This window comes from Pleurodeles waltl, chromosome 6 (assembly GCF_031143425.1).
Source record: "Pleurodeles waltl isolate 20211129_DDA chromosome 6, aPleWal1.hap1.20221129, whole genome shotgun sequence".
Classification (NCBI taxonomy): domain Eukaryota; kingdom Metazoa; phylum Chordata; class Amphibia; order Caudata; family Salamandridae; genus Pleurodeles; species Pleurodeles waltl.
The window spans coordinates 341,843,223-341,859,910 of NC_090445.1; the positions used below are offsets into that span (position 1 = coordinate 341,843,223).

General features: G+C 42.5%; 1 protein-coding gene across 2 annotated transcripts in view; it reads left to right on the forward strand.

Moving 5' to 3' along the window:
* C6H14orf93 (chromosome 6 C14orf93 homolog) overlaps positions 1-16,688 on the forward strand; it is a 195,318-nt gene that overhangs the window by 138,517 nt on the left and 40,113 nt on the right. For both annotated transcript variants that reach the window (XM_069238229.1, XM_069238230.1), the window contains exons 3-4: positions 2,928-3,290; positions 4,338-4,399. In XM_069238229.1, coding sequence (XP_069094330.1) covers positions 2,928-3,290; positions 4,338-4,399 — 425 coding nt within the window. The remainder of the gene's footprint in view (positions 1-2,927; positions 3,291-4,337; positions 4,400-16,688) is intronic.

Below are 16,688 nucleotides of genomic sequence, written 5' to 3' on the forward strand. Positions count from 1 at the left end.
TAGGGCTCCCAGGGTCCAGCCACGTGGGTACAGACCACGGATGAAAGTACACAATGCACAAACGCAGTGATGGGGGGTGACGGAACGGCTGTGGCAGAATTTGCTGCACAGGTGAGGTGATGTGGAAGATAGAGATGGTATGGGGGTATTGGGGAGTTCTCTGGTAAATCCATGATTTGAGGAATTGTATTGTTTATGTATGTTCTTTGACATTAGCGGGAGGAGGTATGGACCTCCTGTGGAGATCGAGGTGGGAAAAATGATAGTTGTGAATATTGTGAAGTTGTCAACTTTGATCCTGGCTTATTGTTGTATATCAGTTAAAACAAAAAAACATGATATCTAGAACCTAACATCCTAATGCCTACTTCTGTGCGCTATACTATGAGAGCATAAGGGGCAGAGCAACTTGCAGTCCAGAGTTTCTTAGGGAGAACAGATGCACTGCATACCTTGTTGACAGGCAAAGACTGTCTTTATCAGCAGAGTCATGAAGACAGTGTTCCCCACGAAGGGCAAACACCCACTGCGGTAGCAGTCAGTCAGTCTTCCTCTGGGACATGGCTTTATCAGATTCATGCAAGATGTGTCATCTGGAAAATGTGATGTGTGCTGGTACCAGGTGAGACTGTCTCTAACAGAATCTCGAAAAGTTTCTGGGCGAAGGACCTCTCTCAACAAGTGGTCAAGTGGCAGTCCTATATCCTAAATCTTATCAGAAATTGGAATATCTGACAAACATTCTGTGCATCAAGGTATGTGTCCCAAATGTTTCATTATGAACATATAAGGTAAAGGGATGTCGGTTGAGAGTACAGTATTTTAATTATAGTCTGTATGTCTTCTTATTTGACCTTGGCATGGCGAGGAGTAGACATTTGACCCAGACGAATGTTACATTAGTTGCTGTATCTGTGTCATTAATCAAAGAATTTGATGCTATCACACTTCCTAGATAGATGAGGTCTGGCAACATTTGTTTATATAGGCAGACATGGCAATGATTCTGCTTAAATATGGAGATATGGCTGCTTCCATTGTCTACATTTGGGAAGATGCCAATCTCCGTGAACTAAGATGAAGTTTGACCACAGGGACTTTACTTCAGGTGATAATGTAAGTAATAAGTCTCCCCAGTGCTGCATAATTTACCACTAAATATCAGCTTTAACTATAATTTATCTATAATTTGGAAATTATGAGTTCTGAACATGGACACATTTTCGTCTCAAATACACACTTTTCAGTATTGGCATACATACATACATTAAATCAACCAAGCAAAAGCTTTAAATTTATAGCCTGGGAAGCAAGCAGGAGAACTTTTTACAGGTAGCTGGAAAGCTATGAGTAACTCACAAGCTAGTTAGAGAAGCCTGAGTTAGTCACACCGGTTCATGGGGAAAAAAGCTTGTGAATTAGGCCCTAAGTGTTCAGGATCTTGACTATCGCTGTGCCACGGGAATCAGGAACATCACTGCATATTGTAGTTAATCACATGGGGAATGGTAAATTCAAGTTAGTTGCTCATAGGCAGTGCAGGCTCCATCCCCATGCACTCCTGATTTACAAATTAGACTGCCCGAGTAAATAAAAGAGGAAAGCTAAGTACTTAGTAATGCACGTACATCAGGTGAGACAATGAAATCAAAGCACCGGGATATCAAGTTTCAAGGGGCATCCATTTCGCTTTTGATGTTTATGCAACATTTCCAGTATATGTCTACACAGGGGGCTGCATTTATTGTAAGACAGTTCAAAGAACACGGTACTAAAACGAAATGATGTAAAGAGCAGAAAAAGCAAGAGAGGTCACATCAGTTTACCAAATGACATGGCAGAGTACAGTGAAACCTAACGTGTCTGTCCAACGAAATAGGATACAGAAATGTCTTGAGGCATGGTCACTGAGTGCATGAAGCAGCCACACTCAGTCATGTGACAGAAGAACAGAGAGCTCAGTACACTGATGCAAAGGTGAATGTGATGCTTAAAGAAATAAAAAATTGACTATACTTAATCTCGAGCCCGCAGACAAACTGGTTACCTGACGGTGCATATCTACCATGCCCCTGAAAGAATGGCTCTACAGAGGAAAGTATTCTTCATTCAGGGTCTATTGTTCTGCTTCAATATCAGGTTCTTCTCTTGAAGGCAAACAGTTTTGCTTTTTTGAAGTTAATAGGAGCCATGCTCAGTTCAAGACTTAGCTATTGAGAAGCCTCATTTGTTCACTTCCCGCCATAAGGGTCCGCAGTCTGGAACAGAAGGACGTGAGAGCCTCAAAGTACTAAGCTGAATGACATTTCGGCAGACGGAAATAATGTAGGCATGGTTGGTTCTGTGACATTATATTTTGTTGACCCTTCCTGCATGCATAGGTTGGTCTCCTAACCCACTCTTACCCCGATGTTGAGAAGTGGGATCTGGCAGATTATCGTCCGCCGCTCCTCTGATCCACAGATGCAAGGGGCTGATGCTTTTCTCTTTAAGCAACACAGTAGATTCCTAGGATAGGTGGAACTGGATTGAGCTGCCGGCAGAGGCGCAGGAGAAAGGAGCTGTCAAGGTGAATGTGACTCCTCTGTCAAAAGAGAAGTGTTCCATGAGATCCCTGAGGGCAAGTGTTAGGGCATTATGGCTGTCTCCTTCGGAGGGTGTCTTACCTCATCCTAAAGTGCAGTATGGCTGTCTCCTAAGGAGTTTCAATGGTATATTTCCCTAATTTACTTTGATGTAGCTGACACCGTTAAGGCTTCTCTGTCTTTCTTGACTTCACGCAGAGTTACAACAACTCAAAGATCATTGTGTTTGCATCTCCTGCAGAGGCTGATTGGGTTATGCATACTGTGCTCAAGGTAGAAACTGCTTTGCACTTCTCCACTTTCCTGTTTGCCAATCATCTCTTGGTTATTTTCCATCCATAGACCCTTGAGGAGTTTATTGGCATTGATGGCTCCTTCCAGAGGATGCCCGCACCGCCATTCAGCAGGCAGCTGTCCCCGGGCACCCAAGCTGCTATTCACCGGGTAGCGACGGAAACAGGCCTGGGAGCTGAACCAGCCTTGAAGGCACCACCGACACAGCAACAGCACTACCTGCAGCGGGAAGACTCCCTGAGCCCATGTGGCATGGTGATTGACAGCTCTGGAGAGGCGGGCGCCAGCTGCAATGAGAGGCGGTCATCATGCTCCCCTCAACCACCTCCGATGCTCTACCTAGGTCCTCACTTCAAGGCACGGAACAGCGGGCAGAAAAACTCAAGGAGGAAACGGGACCTGGTGCTCTCAGTGAGTTTGGAGAACAGAGGGCAGGGGGATTGCAACTGTGCTTAACTTACAGATGTCATACAAAGGGTGCGAAGTTGCTTACAGCCCTTAACTGCTTTCGATAGCTAATAATACAGGTACATGAGTTTAGTAACACAAGTTGCACTGGCAGTTGGTGTGATTTGGAGCTCATCCACCATGGTGCTTACAATAACAGAAGGTAGGCAGAAGAGGTGAGAAAGCATTCTCTTCAAAACTTAAAATAACAATAGTCAGAGGCACTAGGGGTGAGAGAGAGCTTCCTGGAGAGCTGAGGGTAACAGAACGCATCCTGGCACAGGTGGGGCACTTAGGGTGAGATGGAGTGGACAGTAATACAAGTAATACGGACGTGTTGTTAGAGGGGACTTTTAGATCTTTGTGCACAACAGTTCCTCTAGACTGCAGACGTCCTCATACATTGCACAGAACACTGAACACGCATCCAACACAGTACAAATATTCCATAAGTTGGTTATCACGACCTCCAATAGATGACAAAAACAGACTCCAGTCTGTGACAGAATCCTCGAGCCCTGGGAATAAAAGTGCCTGACCCTGACAGTGCTACAGACGGTGGGTAGGAAGTCAAAGAGAGACTGGCCGCAAAAAGATAGCACCTTGTTGAGCTTGCACATTATGAAATCTTGTGGTATAAAAGGAGCTTCTTCACACTCCCATGCAGAACGTACAGCAACACACAGCATACAGGCTTAAAGGAGGAGACTGAACTGTGCAGATTTTACAGTACAAAGGTTACAGAGGCACATGAGGTGGGAGTGAGCTACCCTCAGTGACTACCATAACATAATAATACTGACACAAAATAAGTGATAGTTCCTGGCCTCATAGTTGACCCTTCGGTGTATTAATATGAATTGTTGCAGGATAAAAATGCAAGTACATGGTGGGGTTATTGGGTAAGTGTGGTAGGAAATTCTATTTAATCTGAGTCCTGTTAATGTCTGTACTGTGGTCCTATGCTCTTCTAATCAGCTTTTTAATTTTCTTTTTTATTTCTTTCGTTAGAAACTGGTGCATAATGTTCACAACCACATTTCCAACAATACAAGATTCAATGGCTCTGAGAGGTAAGAGGAGGGACTGGGCACACCCATCTTGTCTTCCATATGAAGCGTTCATCCATAGTCTAATCAAATGTCATTCTTAAATATACTCTGCCCACTTTCTTCACATTATGTTCTCCTGCACTCTCTATCGCCCCTCCTCCAGTTGCTCTGCTCATCTGCTTTCAATATTTTCATTTCCTCTGCTTCTCTTTCAAATTATCCCATAGCAACAGCATTTCCGGACATATATCCTTCATTTTAATTAAAATAGTTTTATAATTTTCTTTCTTCCCAAATCCTCCCACTTTAGTGGAAAGGGGTCTCCCAACCCTAGACACGAAGAGGGTATTGATGGATTGTCTGGACACCAGTAGCAATTCTGGAAGGGCGAAACATCTCTTGGTCTGTAAAGCTCTTCACATACTATGCAGTCAGTCGCAACATTCAGAGTTTTGCATTGCCACTTGCTACTGGAATGTGAATTGTTCCCTCCCAGTGGCATTGCTGCTTTGCTCAAGAACATGCTTATTACCGAGAACTGCAAAGCAGTCAGATCGATGTCTGTCCACACGTTTGCATGTACCTACTCTGCAAGAAATACTTACATGGTCCATGGTTCCCTTATAGGATCAATTAACTATTTAAAAAAGAGAGAGTGAAGCCAGGTGGGTTGTTTATCAGTATTACTAAAAAAGAAGCTTGTCTGTATTTCAAAAGTGTTCCAATATGCACCGGTATGCTGGGCTTCTCAGTACAAATAAATTGGATCAGATACCATACAGCAAGGTGTTAAAATGCCATATGCCTGCCATCTAGAAAACACAGACATCCCAACTTGGGACATAAAGGCTTTAATAAAGGTCTGAAATGTTTGGTGTCGGGGAGCAGACAGATAAACTTATGTGGAGGGATATTCCAGACCCTTTGATTAGATACAGTAAAACAACAATTGCTGTGATGGATCAACATGAAGGGGCAGGAACCAGAAACATTATTATATCATCTGATAGGTTGATGTCAAATATTATGGTTTGAGAGGCACACGCCTGACATTTTAGCTGAACATTAATGAATGAGGCTTAGGTAGATCGGCTTTCCTAACCGCAGCAGTCAGCCAATAAAGATGGGTCAGAGCTGCAGGGGGCTGTATCTGTCTTTGCAGTTGTTAACAAAACACACCCCTGTATTCTGGGCTCGTAGAAACGTCTCAAGATGTTTCTATGAGTAATATGATGATGTATAGCAACAGCAAAGTGGAAATTCTTTAAACACAAGCCGTTTAAAAATGTTTATTGATCGGTAACAATAAACAACCTACAGAGATTCACAGTTAAAAGAAAACGCTACTCTCTTTATTGCACAGGTGGCATTTACCAGTTGGTTAAATATGGTATTAAGAGCAGAATGCAGTGTGGCAGTTTGGGACTAAGGGTGCAATTTAGAGTTGGGCAAAAAGGAAAGATCCTCAAATGTCCGTGAGAAGTTAATTTTCTATTAACACCCAACTTGAAATCAGTCCCTTGGGGCTAAAGATAAGCTTCAGTACTCAGGCTGTTCAAGCAAGAAGAGGCCAGTATAGCAGGGATCAGACTGAATTTTACTACACATCCTCACAAGACACACAATGTGACCTGCCTTGACCTTGCCGTCAGTCGATCAGTGTGTCAGATTTAAAGGCCTTTGCATCACAAATGCACAAGTGATGCAATACAGCAGTAGCTGACCTTGAAAACAAGCTGGGCCCTTTGATCCCTTTTTCGGGGACGAAAGGACAAACACTTCACGGTCCTGGTGGTGGTCGTTTGGAACAATGTCCCTCTTCCACGAGCGCTCAACCAGAAATGAATGGTATTCAAAGAAATCTGTAAACCCAGGCTCTGCACCAACACCTTGACCCTCCAGATCCCCAACCCCAGCGGCAAAACATCTGACAGCAAACGATTAAACATTTCTGGAGAGCTTACAAACTGAACACAGAAAATTGACTTAGAGATGAGCACAACCATTGCATAGCACAAATGCCCGCTCAGAATGACAATAGAATATATACCCTCTCCAGCCCCACAGACCTTCCCATTAATCCCTGACTTTCCTCATCTGCCTAAAGATAACCCCCCCAACCTTCACTGTCTGCCTTCTCATTGAGTTCCCCCTCACATACCCCAGTTTTTTCTATCCCGCATGTAAGTACAGAAACAATGACCGCTACTAGTCCAGCCCTTCTATCTCCACTCCTACCCCCTCAAAGCTTCCCCTACTCGCTCTCTCTGACAACATCAAGTTCCCTGCCTGCCCCTCACCAATTGTTCCTTCATTCCCTCAGCCTCTGTCCCTGCGACTATCTCACAACTGCCACCTCTCTTTCAGCACCTATGAATTGGTGCTCCCAGTTTATCCCAATTCCCTCCCCCTTAAATTCAACAAACTGCCCATGCAACACAGTCATCCATCTACATTCTGCCCCCCCTATAGTTTGTTACTGCTCTCTCCTGCACAGCCACGCCATCTCCATTGCCTATCTACCTCTTTACACTAGACATCAGCATAAACCCCCTCCCTCCACCAACTTTAACATCCCTGTCCCTTCCCTCTTTCGGCCTACCTTTATGCATACTCTCCCTCGCCACACTATCGCTGCGGTTGTATGTTGGAACAGCGCATACATTTACAACGACTCCATTACCACGCACATGCAACTACCACGAAGTACATTAGAACACGTCATTATAACAGTCTCTGATGTGAATACATTAAAGGTACCCCTATAATGCATGTATTTACGCCGCATACAAACACCACGCAAATCTCACCCAAACAACAACATTATATTAGATATTGTGCTTTGTTGCAACAAATCGTAAAACGAATTTTTTGAAAAAGTTATGTTTAAAAAAAAAGAACGCACTTGCATCCCGTGCCCCGGAACCCACACCTCACCAGGCAAAATCCCACCAATTTCAACCCCAAAAACATGCAAAACCGCCACCTCGCCCCAGGCTTCTATCACGGCTGAACCCGCGTAAACCAACTAGGGCCAAAATGCACCTTTTCTTGCACCGATTCACTTCAAATAAAAAGCTCAAAATGCTCTCACATCCCAGCTCCTCACACACAAAAGCACACGACTCATGAGCAACTTGAACCCCCTCGTAACGCACCTCAAAAACATGCAAATTTGATACTATTATAGGGCCCATATGCCTCTTTCTCCACCAAAACACAGGGCCCCAACAAACAATTCCCCTGAACCAATCCATTCCCAAAAAGCACAGTGATAGCTCACATCCCTAGGAATAACTGACAGAAGCCCCGTCACCCTATCTCTAATAGAACCCCATTAAACAGTACCCCAAACACATCCACAACTGCAACCATAGGATAAAATTGAAGCGCGACTCTAACTTCAAAAATTCCTTTCGACCCCTTCCCCCAAACTGATCCTGATCGAACATAAAGGAACAGTTTTCCCAGTCACCCCTACAACCACACAAACCCCGAACCTCTACCTTTACTTCAACCCATGTCAGTAAATCCTCAAATACCCCCGACTCCTGCCCATTCAAACCAATGCAGTTTCAACAGTGAAGCCACATGCATTCAAGCACTCCGAAAACAGTTGAATACCAGCTCCACTCACTCTCATGCATGGAAACACCCGACCGGACCGTCACCCAGAAGACAACTCTTTTACCCACAAAAAGACACAACTCAGCCCCATTCCACAAAAATCCTTGTCAACGATATTGAGAAGGACATTAATGTATTTCTCATAAATACAAAGTGGATAATTCAAATATATATTTTTGTTAATATACATTTGTGATTTAGTAATTTAACAAATTATCTTGTCGTGTATTGGCCATGGATACCTCAATATTGCCACCTCCGCAATTTTTACCTTATTTTGAAGTACCGTCGATAGAATGGGAAGAGTGGATTGATATTTTTGATAACTGTTTGAAAGCACTGGATGGTCAAGAATTTACCCCTAGAAGGAAAAAAGCAATATTATTGAACTCATTAGGAAAAGAGGGGCAACATATCTTCATATATTTGCCAGTTGCTATGAGTGATGCAGGACAAGCTACCAAAGACAAATTTGTGGAGGCAAAAAGAAGACTGAAAGTGAGATTCTCTAAAAGTACAAATATAGTAATGCGCAGCTATAAGTTCTATACTCAGCCTCAAAGGGAAGGTGAATTCATCGCTGATTTTGTGACATGATTAAGAGAGTTATCTATAAAATGCAAATTTGGGGCAATGATGGATGAAATGATTAGAGACCAATTGGTTGCACAATGTAGAAATAAGAACATTCAGGACAGACTTTGGGCAATGAGAGACCTGTCTTTAAAGGATGCAATTGAAGTGGCTAAAGTTATTGAAGAATCAGACTATTGTATGCTTGAATTTAATAGAAAAGATGCAAGGGAAGAAACTCAAGTCTCACCATTGAGTGCAGATGTAGCTGTTATGGGGCAAAAAAAAGGTAGTTATAAAACTTCAAAATATGGTATGCTTGCTAAGTCTCTGTACAAAGTCTGCAGCAAATATGGGAGCCCATATCACAACTCTAACTCTAATCATTGTTATGCCATAGGTAAAGAGTGCAGAAGTTGTGGTCGTAAAGGCCACTTCACCAGGATGTGTAAAGATAAAGGAGTTAAGAAAGGAAAAGTAGCAACATTATCAGAAGAAGTCTCTGACACATCAGATTTGACTGTGGATAGAGTTTTATGTGTTGGCGACCAAATTGAACTACTTGGAAGGAAAAATAGACAGAAAGCGTTATTTACAATTAAAGGAAAAGATGTAGAATTGATGAGCGATTCAGGGTCATTGTATACTATAATCAAATAATTAATTAATAAATAACTGGATATATGTCAACAGATATAAAGTTTAAGGACCGGCAAATAAAAAAGAAAAGTCTACGTTGCAAAAATGGGACTTCCAATTTTAGGCTGGCTCCATCAATATGATTTGAACATTGTGAGATTTCTACTAAGAAAACTATAGCAACATTACGTAAAGTTTTTCTGGAGGAGGGTTTTCCAAGAGTCTTGATAACTGACAATAGTACACAATTGACCTCAAAGGAGATGCGTTATTTTTTACTATCTTGTGGCATTAAACATTCACACTGCGTTGTATAATCCACAAGCAAATGGCATTGTAGAATGGGTTTATCGTATGATTAAGGGTGCTTTACAACTTGCATTCACTAATGGTATGGATGAAGAAAATTTGATATATGATTTAGTGTGGGCGTATCGTATTGCTGCAAATTCAAGCACTAATGAAGTACCCTTTATGAAGATGAGAGGTAGGACACCTACAACTAAATTGAATCCTTCGTGGATGCAAAGCCTGTTGGAAGAAAGATGTAATAAAGAGGGTACCAAAAAAAATATTCATTCTAGTGATACAGGAAAAATTCAACCAGGTGATTTAGTAAAGGCTAAGGAGGGGCTCATCAAGAGAGGTGTGGGAAGATTTAGAGGCCCGTTTCAAGTAAAGGAGGTTCATAGAGGGCATGTTGTGTTGAGAAATGGTGAATGCTGGAATTTGAGGAGAGTTGCCAAATATGGAAAGGAAGGCATTTAGAGGAGTTCACTTGACAAGAATGTTTGCAATGGATATATCATGAAGAGAAATTAGGATTTGTTGGGGAGCAATTATGAGTTAAAAAAGGATATAAGAGATATACAGGTTGGTGATTTGTGTTCAGAAAATGGTAACAATGAAGGATTACATTCTACAAGATCGGCTCCTATTGTTAGCAAGTTTTCTGGTACAATAACTAGATTGAGGAAACCTCCAAAATATTTATCTGATTATGTACAATGAGTTAAGTATTGTTTATTCATCATACAGTGGGTTCATGTTGTTATTTTTTGTTTTAAATATATATATATATATTTTTTTCTTTTACTTATAGCTTTGTTTGTTGTAATTTTGCTTCTTTTGTGTTCTGAATTCCAAGGAGGAGGATGGTTTGTGATCTAATGTGAGTTCTGTTATCTTGCATATGTCAGTTCTCTTACCTTGGTGATGGATTGAATGTGTGTTCTCTGCCAGTGACAGTTGCGGCTGGCTGGTGATGGGAGAGTCATGTTGAACAAAGCGATCGTACATTAAAAACCATCTGAAATATTACAGACTCAGGATCATTACAACATAATCTCACCATCAACTAACAGTTAATAGCTTTCCTAGAAGCTTTAGAAACTGAAATAGCAATTTGCTAGAGCCTGTAACATTCATTAGTGAAATGACCAGATATTAATCAAGTGTTGCCCAAGATCTCAAACAGTCTTCAGAAAGGGATCTAACACTTTGAGAAATGTTTTGACCCTTGAGGTTACGGCCGCTTTGTAATCACCAAAGGTCAAGGGCTGTATTGTTGTTATGTCAGCTGCACTTCTGCATTTGATCAGGTGAACAGATCAACTGTATGACAAAAATTGGTAAAATACAACATCTATCCAAGATTGGTGATTTTGACAAGAGTTTTATGAGGATTCATGGGTGCAGGTCCCAAAATAATCTTGGTTGAAATAAGGCTATATTTTGTCGGCCATGCGTTTTAACTGTTATCTGGCTGGCTTGAACAAGTATTTACAACAGACCAAATGATTCCCACCTAAACTGGGGGTGAGGGTGGGGGAGGGCTACCAGTATTGTGCCTAGCCTAAGCTGATGATTTATTCCTGTTGAGTCAGACACCCTTAGGGCATGAGCATATTTGGAATCATTGGTATCTTAAACTTGTTATGAATGTCAGCAAGCCCAAAGGGATGGTCTTTGGAAAGAGTAGGACCAATCATTCTTGAGTCACTGACCTAAAGTTGGAACAAGTTGAGTAGTAAATTTTACTCCCACCTTGAGCTGAAGGGCATATCTGAATGATATTTTGACCAAAGTAGCATGAACTTGTAGGAACTGCAAGAGATTCCACTCTACACAGGCTGAGCTTTTGAATAGCAAGACAGTTCCCAATGAGTTTTATTGCACTCTAGTCATTGTGACTCTGTCCGCAGCAAAGATAGAATTACTGGGATTTGCAAACATTTCCCCACGTGGCAAGTACTGACTCACTCTCGATGCCAGTGTTTGCCCGGTGGTGATTGACACTTTTTTTATCAGGGCTGCTACCCTGTACACCCGATCTCCTGTTGTCAGGCATTTCCCAATCTAAAATCGTAGCACTGTTTAATAAGGCACCTCAGAACAGGCGTGAAATGTTCGTCAGCAGGAACAATACAACACAAGCTCTACATACCTACTTGACTTGCCGACATTTCACCACTTGACAAATACCAACTCACTCTCGACTTACCTGAATGCAAACTGCCCAGCACTCAGACTCTCACCACAACATAGAATTTTCCTATCACCTACACCGTGCTCATAATCACTGGGCAAGTCAGTGCAGTGGTCTGGGCCAACAAGAATCAAGATACCAGTTTCACATGCTGTCGGGTTACTCAGGGCAAGTTTACATGTTTGTTTACCACGCAGAGGACATTCCTGTGCCCAACAGGGACCTATCATGGGAAGTAGGAAAGCATGATGCCAGGAGTGGAAAGAGTTGAGGATAAAAAAGAGGAAAGAGAAGGGAAAAAAAGGGCAGGCAGAGACAAAGGATTGAGAAATAGAGTGTGACTGAGAAGAAATATGAAGGAGAGGTAAACTGCGCCCAGCACATGAAAAAGGAGGGACTACAGCTTTCCATGTCTTGAAACTAGAGTAAACCAAAAAGGTGAAACAGTAAATCTGAGGTTTTGTATGAAACATTATTATGTACCATTTGAGCTCCGCAGAGCATTTCATTTACTAATGCTTAGCAAATTAAAGAAGTGCAAATGTGCAAAGTCATATGATTTTGAAGTCAATTCACTGTCTTGAGTGTGATGCAGAGAAGGTCCGTTACGTTCATTTATAGTTGAAGACATCTTCCAGTGGCTCTGACGCACTTTGATGCTATGTAAAATGATCCATGTCAAACCGAAGATTTCTCTCCATATTGAGGGGAATAAGAGCCACCTCGGATCAAATATGGTTGTTTTCTAAACTTCATGTGATACAGAAAGGGTTTGTGTTTTCTTGCTTTCATGAGAAGAATGGTATAATCAAGCATTGAGTAAATACCCATCTTAAAAATAGCTGGTGAGGCCAAGGGATCTTTTCTGCCACATGCATCCAATACTTTTATGCCAGATTCCAAGTATGGATTAAATATGGCGCTTTCATTGGTATAACATCTTGGTAGCTCCTGAAGCTCTAAAATATAAATACAACACTGCTTTCTGTATATGAGAAAAACTGTTGTACTATAATGACCTACTGAACTGGACAGTGATCACTGTGCCTACGTTAAAGTATGCAGATGTCAGGAGACAAGTATAGGTTTCTTTAGGCAGATTTATTGGCTGTAATAATTAAGTGAATACAGTGTATTAAAGTTGAGACAAGTCTTCACTTCCTCCATAGTGGTTTGTTCTCTGGTGGAGTTCTTTTAACTGATGAGCTGCTGGAATTTAGTTGGTCATCTTACTTCCATATCTAGTCCTAATACACCCCTAGTCCTACTACAGTACTGGGGTATAGGCCATCAACCAGGATTACCCAGTCATCTCTATTATGGGGTTTTCTTTCAATCTGACTCCAGGTGTAACCATCTCCTTGCAGTCAGCCTCAAAGCCTCAGCACCAGGTGTTCTTGGTCTTCCTCTTTTCCTTTTCCCTTGAGAGAATGCGGGCTCCACGCTTCCTTGAGAGTTCGAAGTGAGGGCTTACCTGGTGGTGTTTGATGCTGGCTTGCAGAGGGTATTACCAATTCAGTCCTAATGTCTTTTAAAGATTTCTTCAGGAGCAGGGAGTTGGAAAGTCTGTTACCATAGATTGTTGTTGCTGTTGGTGTTTGGGCAGCAGACTTGGAAGATTTTCTCAGATAGGTGTTGATGAAGGCATGGCCTTTGTTGGTGATCACTGTTGTCCTCCAAGTTTCTACTCCATACAGAAGAATTGCTTTTTACATTGGTGTTAAAAGGCTGATCTTGGTTTGCAGAGTTAGGTCCTTGGAGCTCCAGATTTTCTTTAGCTGAAGGAAGGGAGTCCGTGTTCTGCCGAATCTTACCTTAACGTATGCATCTGTGTAACTCTGCTTGTCTATGACACTGCCCAGGTAGATGAAGGCCTCAGCCTCTTCTGGTGCATCACCTGCAAGAGTGAATGCAGTTGTGCTGCCCGTGTTAGCCTTTAGGATTTTGTTTTTTCCCCTGTGGATGTTGAGGCCAAGCTGGGCTGATGTGGCTGCCACTTTGTTGGTCTTCTCTTGCATCTGCAGATGGATATAGGAGAATAGGGCCAGGTTGTCTACAAAGTCCAGGTCGTTGAGCTACATCCACGGTGTCCACTGGATCCCATTTGTTCTCCTTGCTGTGGATGTCTTCATGATCCAATCAGTGGCCAACAGGAAGAGAAACGGTGAGTGCAAACAACATTGGCAAACTCCGGTCCTCACTTTGAAGGCTTCTGTGAGTTGTCTACCATGGACTATCTTGCAGGTCATTCCCTTATAAGAGTTTTGGATGATTCTTACAAGTTTATCTGGCACACCATGGTGCGAAGGAGTTTCCAAAGCGTCTCTCTGTCCACGCTGTTGAATGCCTTCCCATCGTCTATGAAGTTGACTTAGAGGGGGAGTTCCATTCCATCAACTGCTCAATGATGATGCGCAGTGTTGCAATCTGGTTTGTGCAGGATCTATTTTTGTGGAAGCCAGCATGCTGGTCTTGCAACTGAGCTTTGACTTGTTCCTTCATTCTGTTCAGGATTATCACTTTGCTTGGGGTTGATAGAAGACATATCCCTCTGTAGTTTGCATAGTTACTCAGGTCATCCTTCTTGGGGATCTTGATCAGATATCCCTCCTTCCAATCTGATGCCACCTTTTCCTCTTCCCAGAGCCTTCCAAACATTAGGTAGAGAATGTCTCTTCATGTTTCAAGTGCCTCTGCAGGAATGTTGTCAGGTCCTGCTGCCTTCCCATTTCTCAGATGTTTGATGGCTTGCTGTATTTCATACTTGTTTGGTCTGTTGCAGTCGATTGGCAAGTCCTTGTCAGTTGGTTGAATGTCTGGTGGAGACTGAGGCCTGGGCTGGTTCAGCAGTTCTTCGAAATGCTCCACCAATCTAGGTTTTTGGCCATCTTTACCCATGATTATCTTACCTGCCTTTAAAGGCCATTCTGGCTTACTGTATCTGACTGAGTGTTTCTTTGTCATGTCGTAGAGTTCTTTCAAGTTTCCATGGCTTGCTGCTTCCTGAGCTTCTGTGGCAAGACCATTGAAGAATCATCGTTTGTCTGCTTTTAAGCTTCTCTTTGCTTCCTTGTTGGATTTTGTGTATTGAGCTTTCGCTTTTTCTGCTATTGTTCGACTGGTGTTGACTGCAGCTTTCTTTTCCTTTCTTGCTTGGGTTTTGCAGAGAGTCTCGGTGGACATCCATGTCTTATGCTGGTCTTCCTTGGGACCCAGTACCTCCTTGCACGTTGATGGCACTGTTTTTTTAATCTTCTCCCACTGGCCTTCTTCTGGGTCCCTTTCATCCTCTAGTTCTTGCAGGACTTGAAACTTGTTGCTGAGGGTGACTAAGTATTCATTCTGTTTCTGTGCATCTTTGAGGAGAGTGGTGTCTATTGCTGACATTGGTTTGTCGGTTCCATCCTTGCTTTCTTCAGCTTTTGCCTGACCACAAAAAGATTGTGGTCTGACGGCATGTCTGCTCCTCTCGTCTCTCACTTTCTGCAATGACCTCTGGAACGTGTTGTCGATCTAATTATCTGTTGAATGATCTGGTGACATCCATGATACTATATGTATTCTTTTGTACAGGAATACACTAATGCCTTTCACCAGGCTGCTCAGGGCACAGATCTGCAAGCCTTTCACCATTCTCGTTCATGCCGCCAAGGCCATGGTTGCCCATGACTTCTTTGTACTCAATGTTGTTGCTCCCAGTCTTTGCATTGAAGTCCCCCTTCAGTATGGTGACGTCTCTCTCAAGGCATTTCTCTAGGATGGACTGGAGTTTGCTGTAAAGCTTTTTCCTCTTCTTTGCTTTTATTTGTAGGTGCACATTACTGGATAACATTCAGGTTATCCTCTTTTTCTTTGTATGGAAAGTTTCTGTGATGATTCTGGGAAAGTGGGCTTCCCATCCAGTCAGAGCTCTCTTGGTGTTAGCATCAGTGCTGCTCCCTAAGTATCAGGGACGTTCTCTTCCTCGTGTCCAGAATACAGCTTCATTCCTCCTCAAGCCAGTCTTTTCTGTCTGGACTGTGTCCATCTGGTTTTGCTGATGCCAAGCAGGGCAACGTTAGTCATTCCCTTCCATCTTGTTCACCTTTTTTAATATAAATCAGTGCCCTTTGTGATACTTTTTCTCTTATGATAACCTGAAACAAGGAACAGATTCTCGTCACAATTGTCCCATCACACTGTTCACCAGAAAAGTTTGAGTGTACATCAGATGTGAACATGCAGGGATCAGTGAAAGTACTGGTGCACTTTAATCCACAGTGACTCCAAAACCTGCTTATAAGCATAGCCTGGCCTCATTTTCTATGTATCTGTTTCCACTCGAAGTGCTGCGCTTACTTCTTCTGGGATCTATTGAATAGCTCACCAGAAGAACAATCTCACCATATTAATCTCCAACTTTTCTTTGGAATGCTGTTGGCTTATCCTCTGGTTGGGCCGATGCTTATGTGTATTTTGTTGATGAGGTTTCCGAGTCTCAGGCTGTCTGTGCAGCACTGGAACTCATTGTTCCCATAAGAGAGCACATGCCTTCTGGCAACATGCAGCAGTATTTACTATAAGCTGATAGTTTCATATTTGTTACTTTCACTGAGAATTGTCTGTGCCCTCATTATTCTCATACCACTTTGTGCTACTTAGCCTTGTAGGTGAGGCTGATAACGCTTTGTACTTTTTCCATGTAATCGCTTTCACCACTCCCCAATTTGTTTTTCCAAAGCAGGATTCCTTGTTGCAGAAATGTAGGAGCCTCTTTGCTATGTTGCAATCAGGCAACTCCAAAATGATGGATGCTCTTCTAGTCATGCACCTACCCAGCTGTGTTTTGTCACTGAAATAGCGGCTTGTTCTGTCTTGAAGCTGTACTTTGTAGAGACCCTCCTATTTGGACTCGGCATCCCAAGCCTACCTCTCATGGGAATTTACCCTTAATTTGATGCCCTTGTGTTTTTTTATTGATCGGTCTAATAGCTTGAAATATAG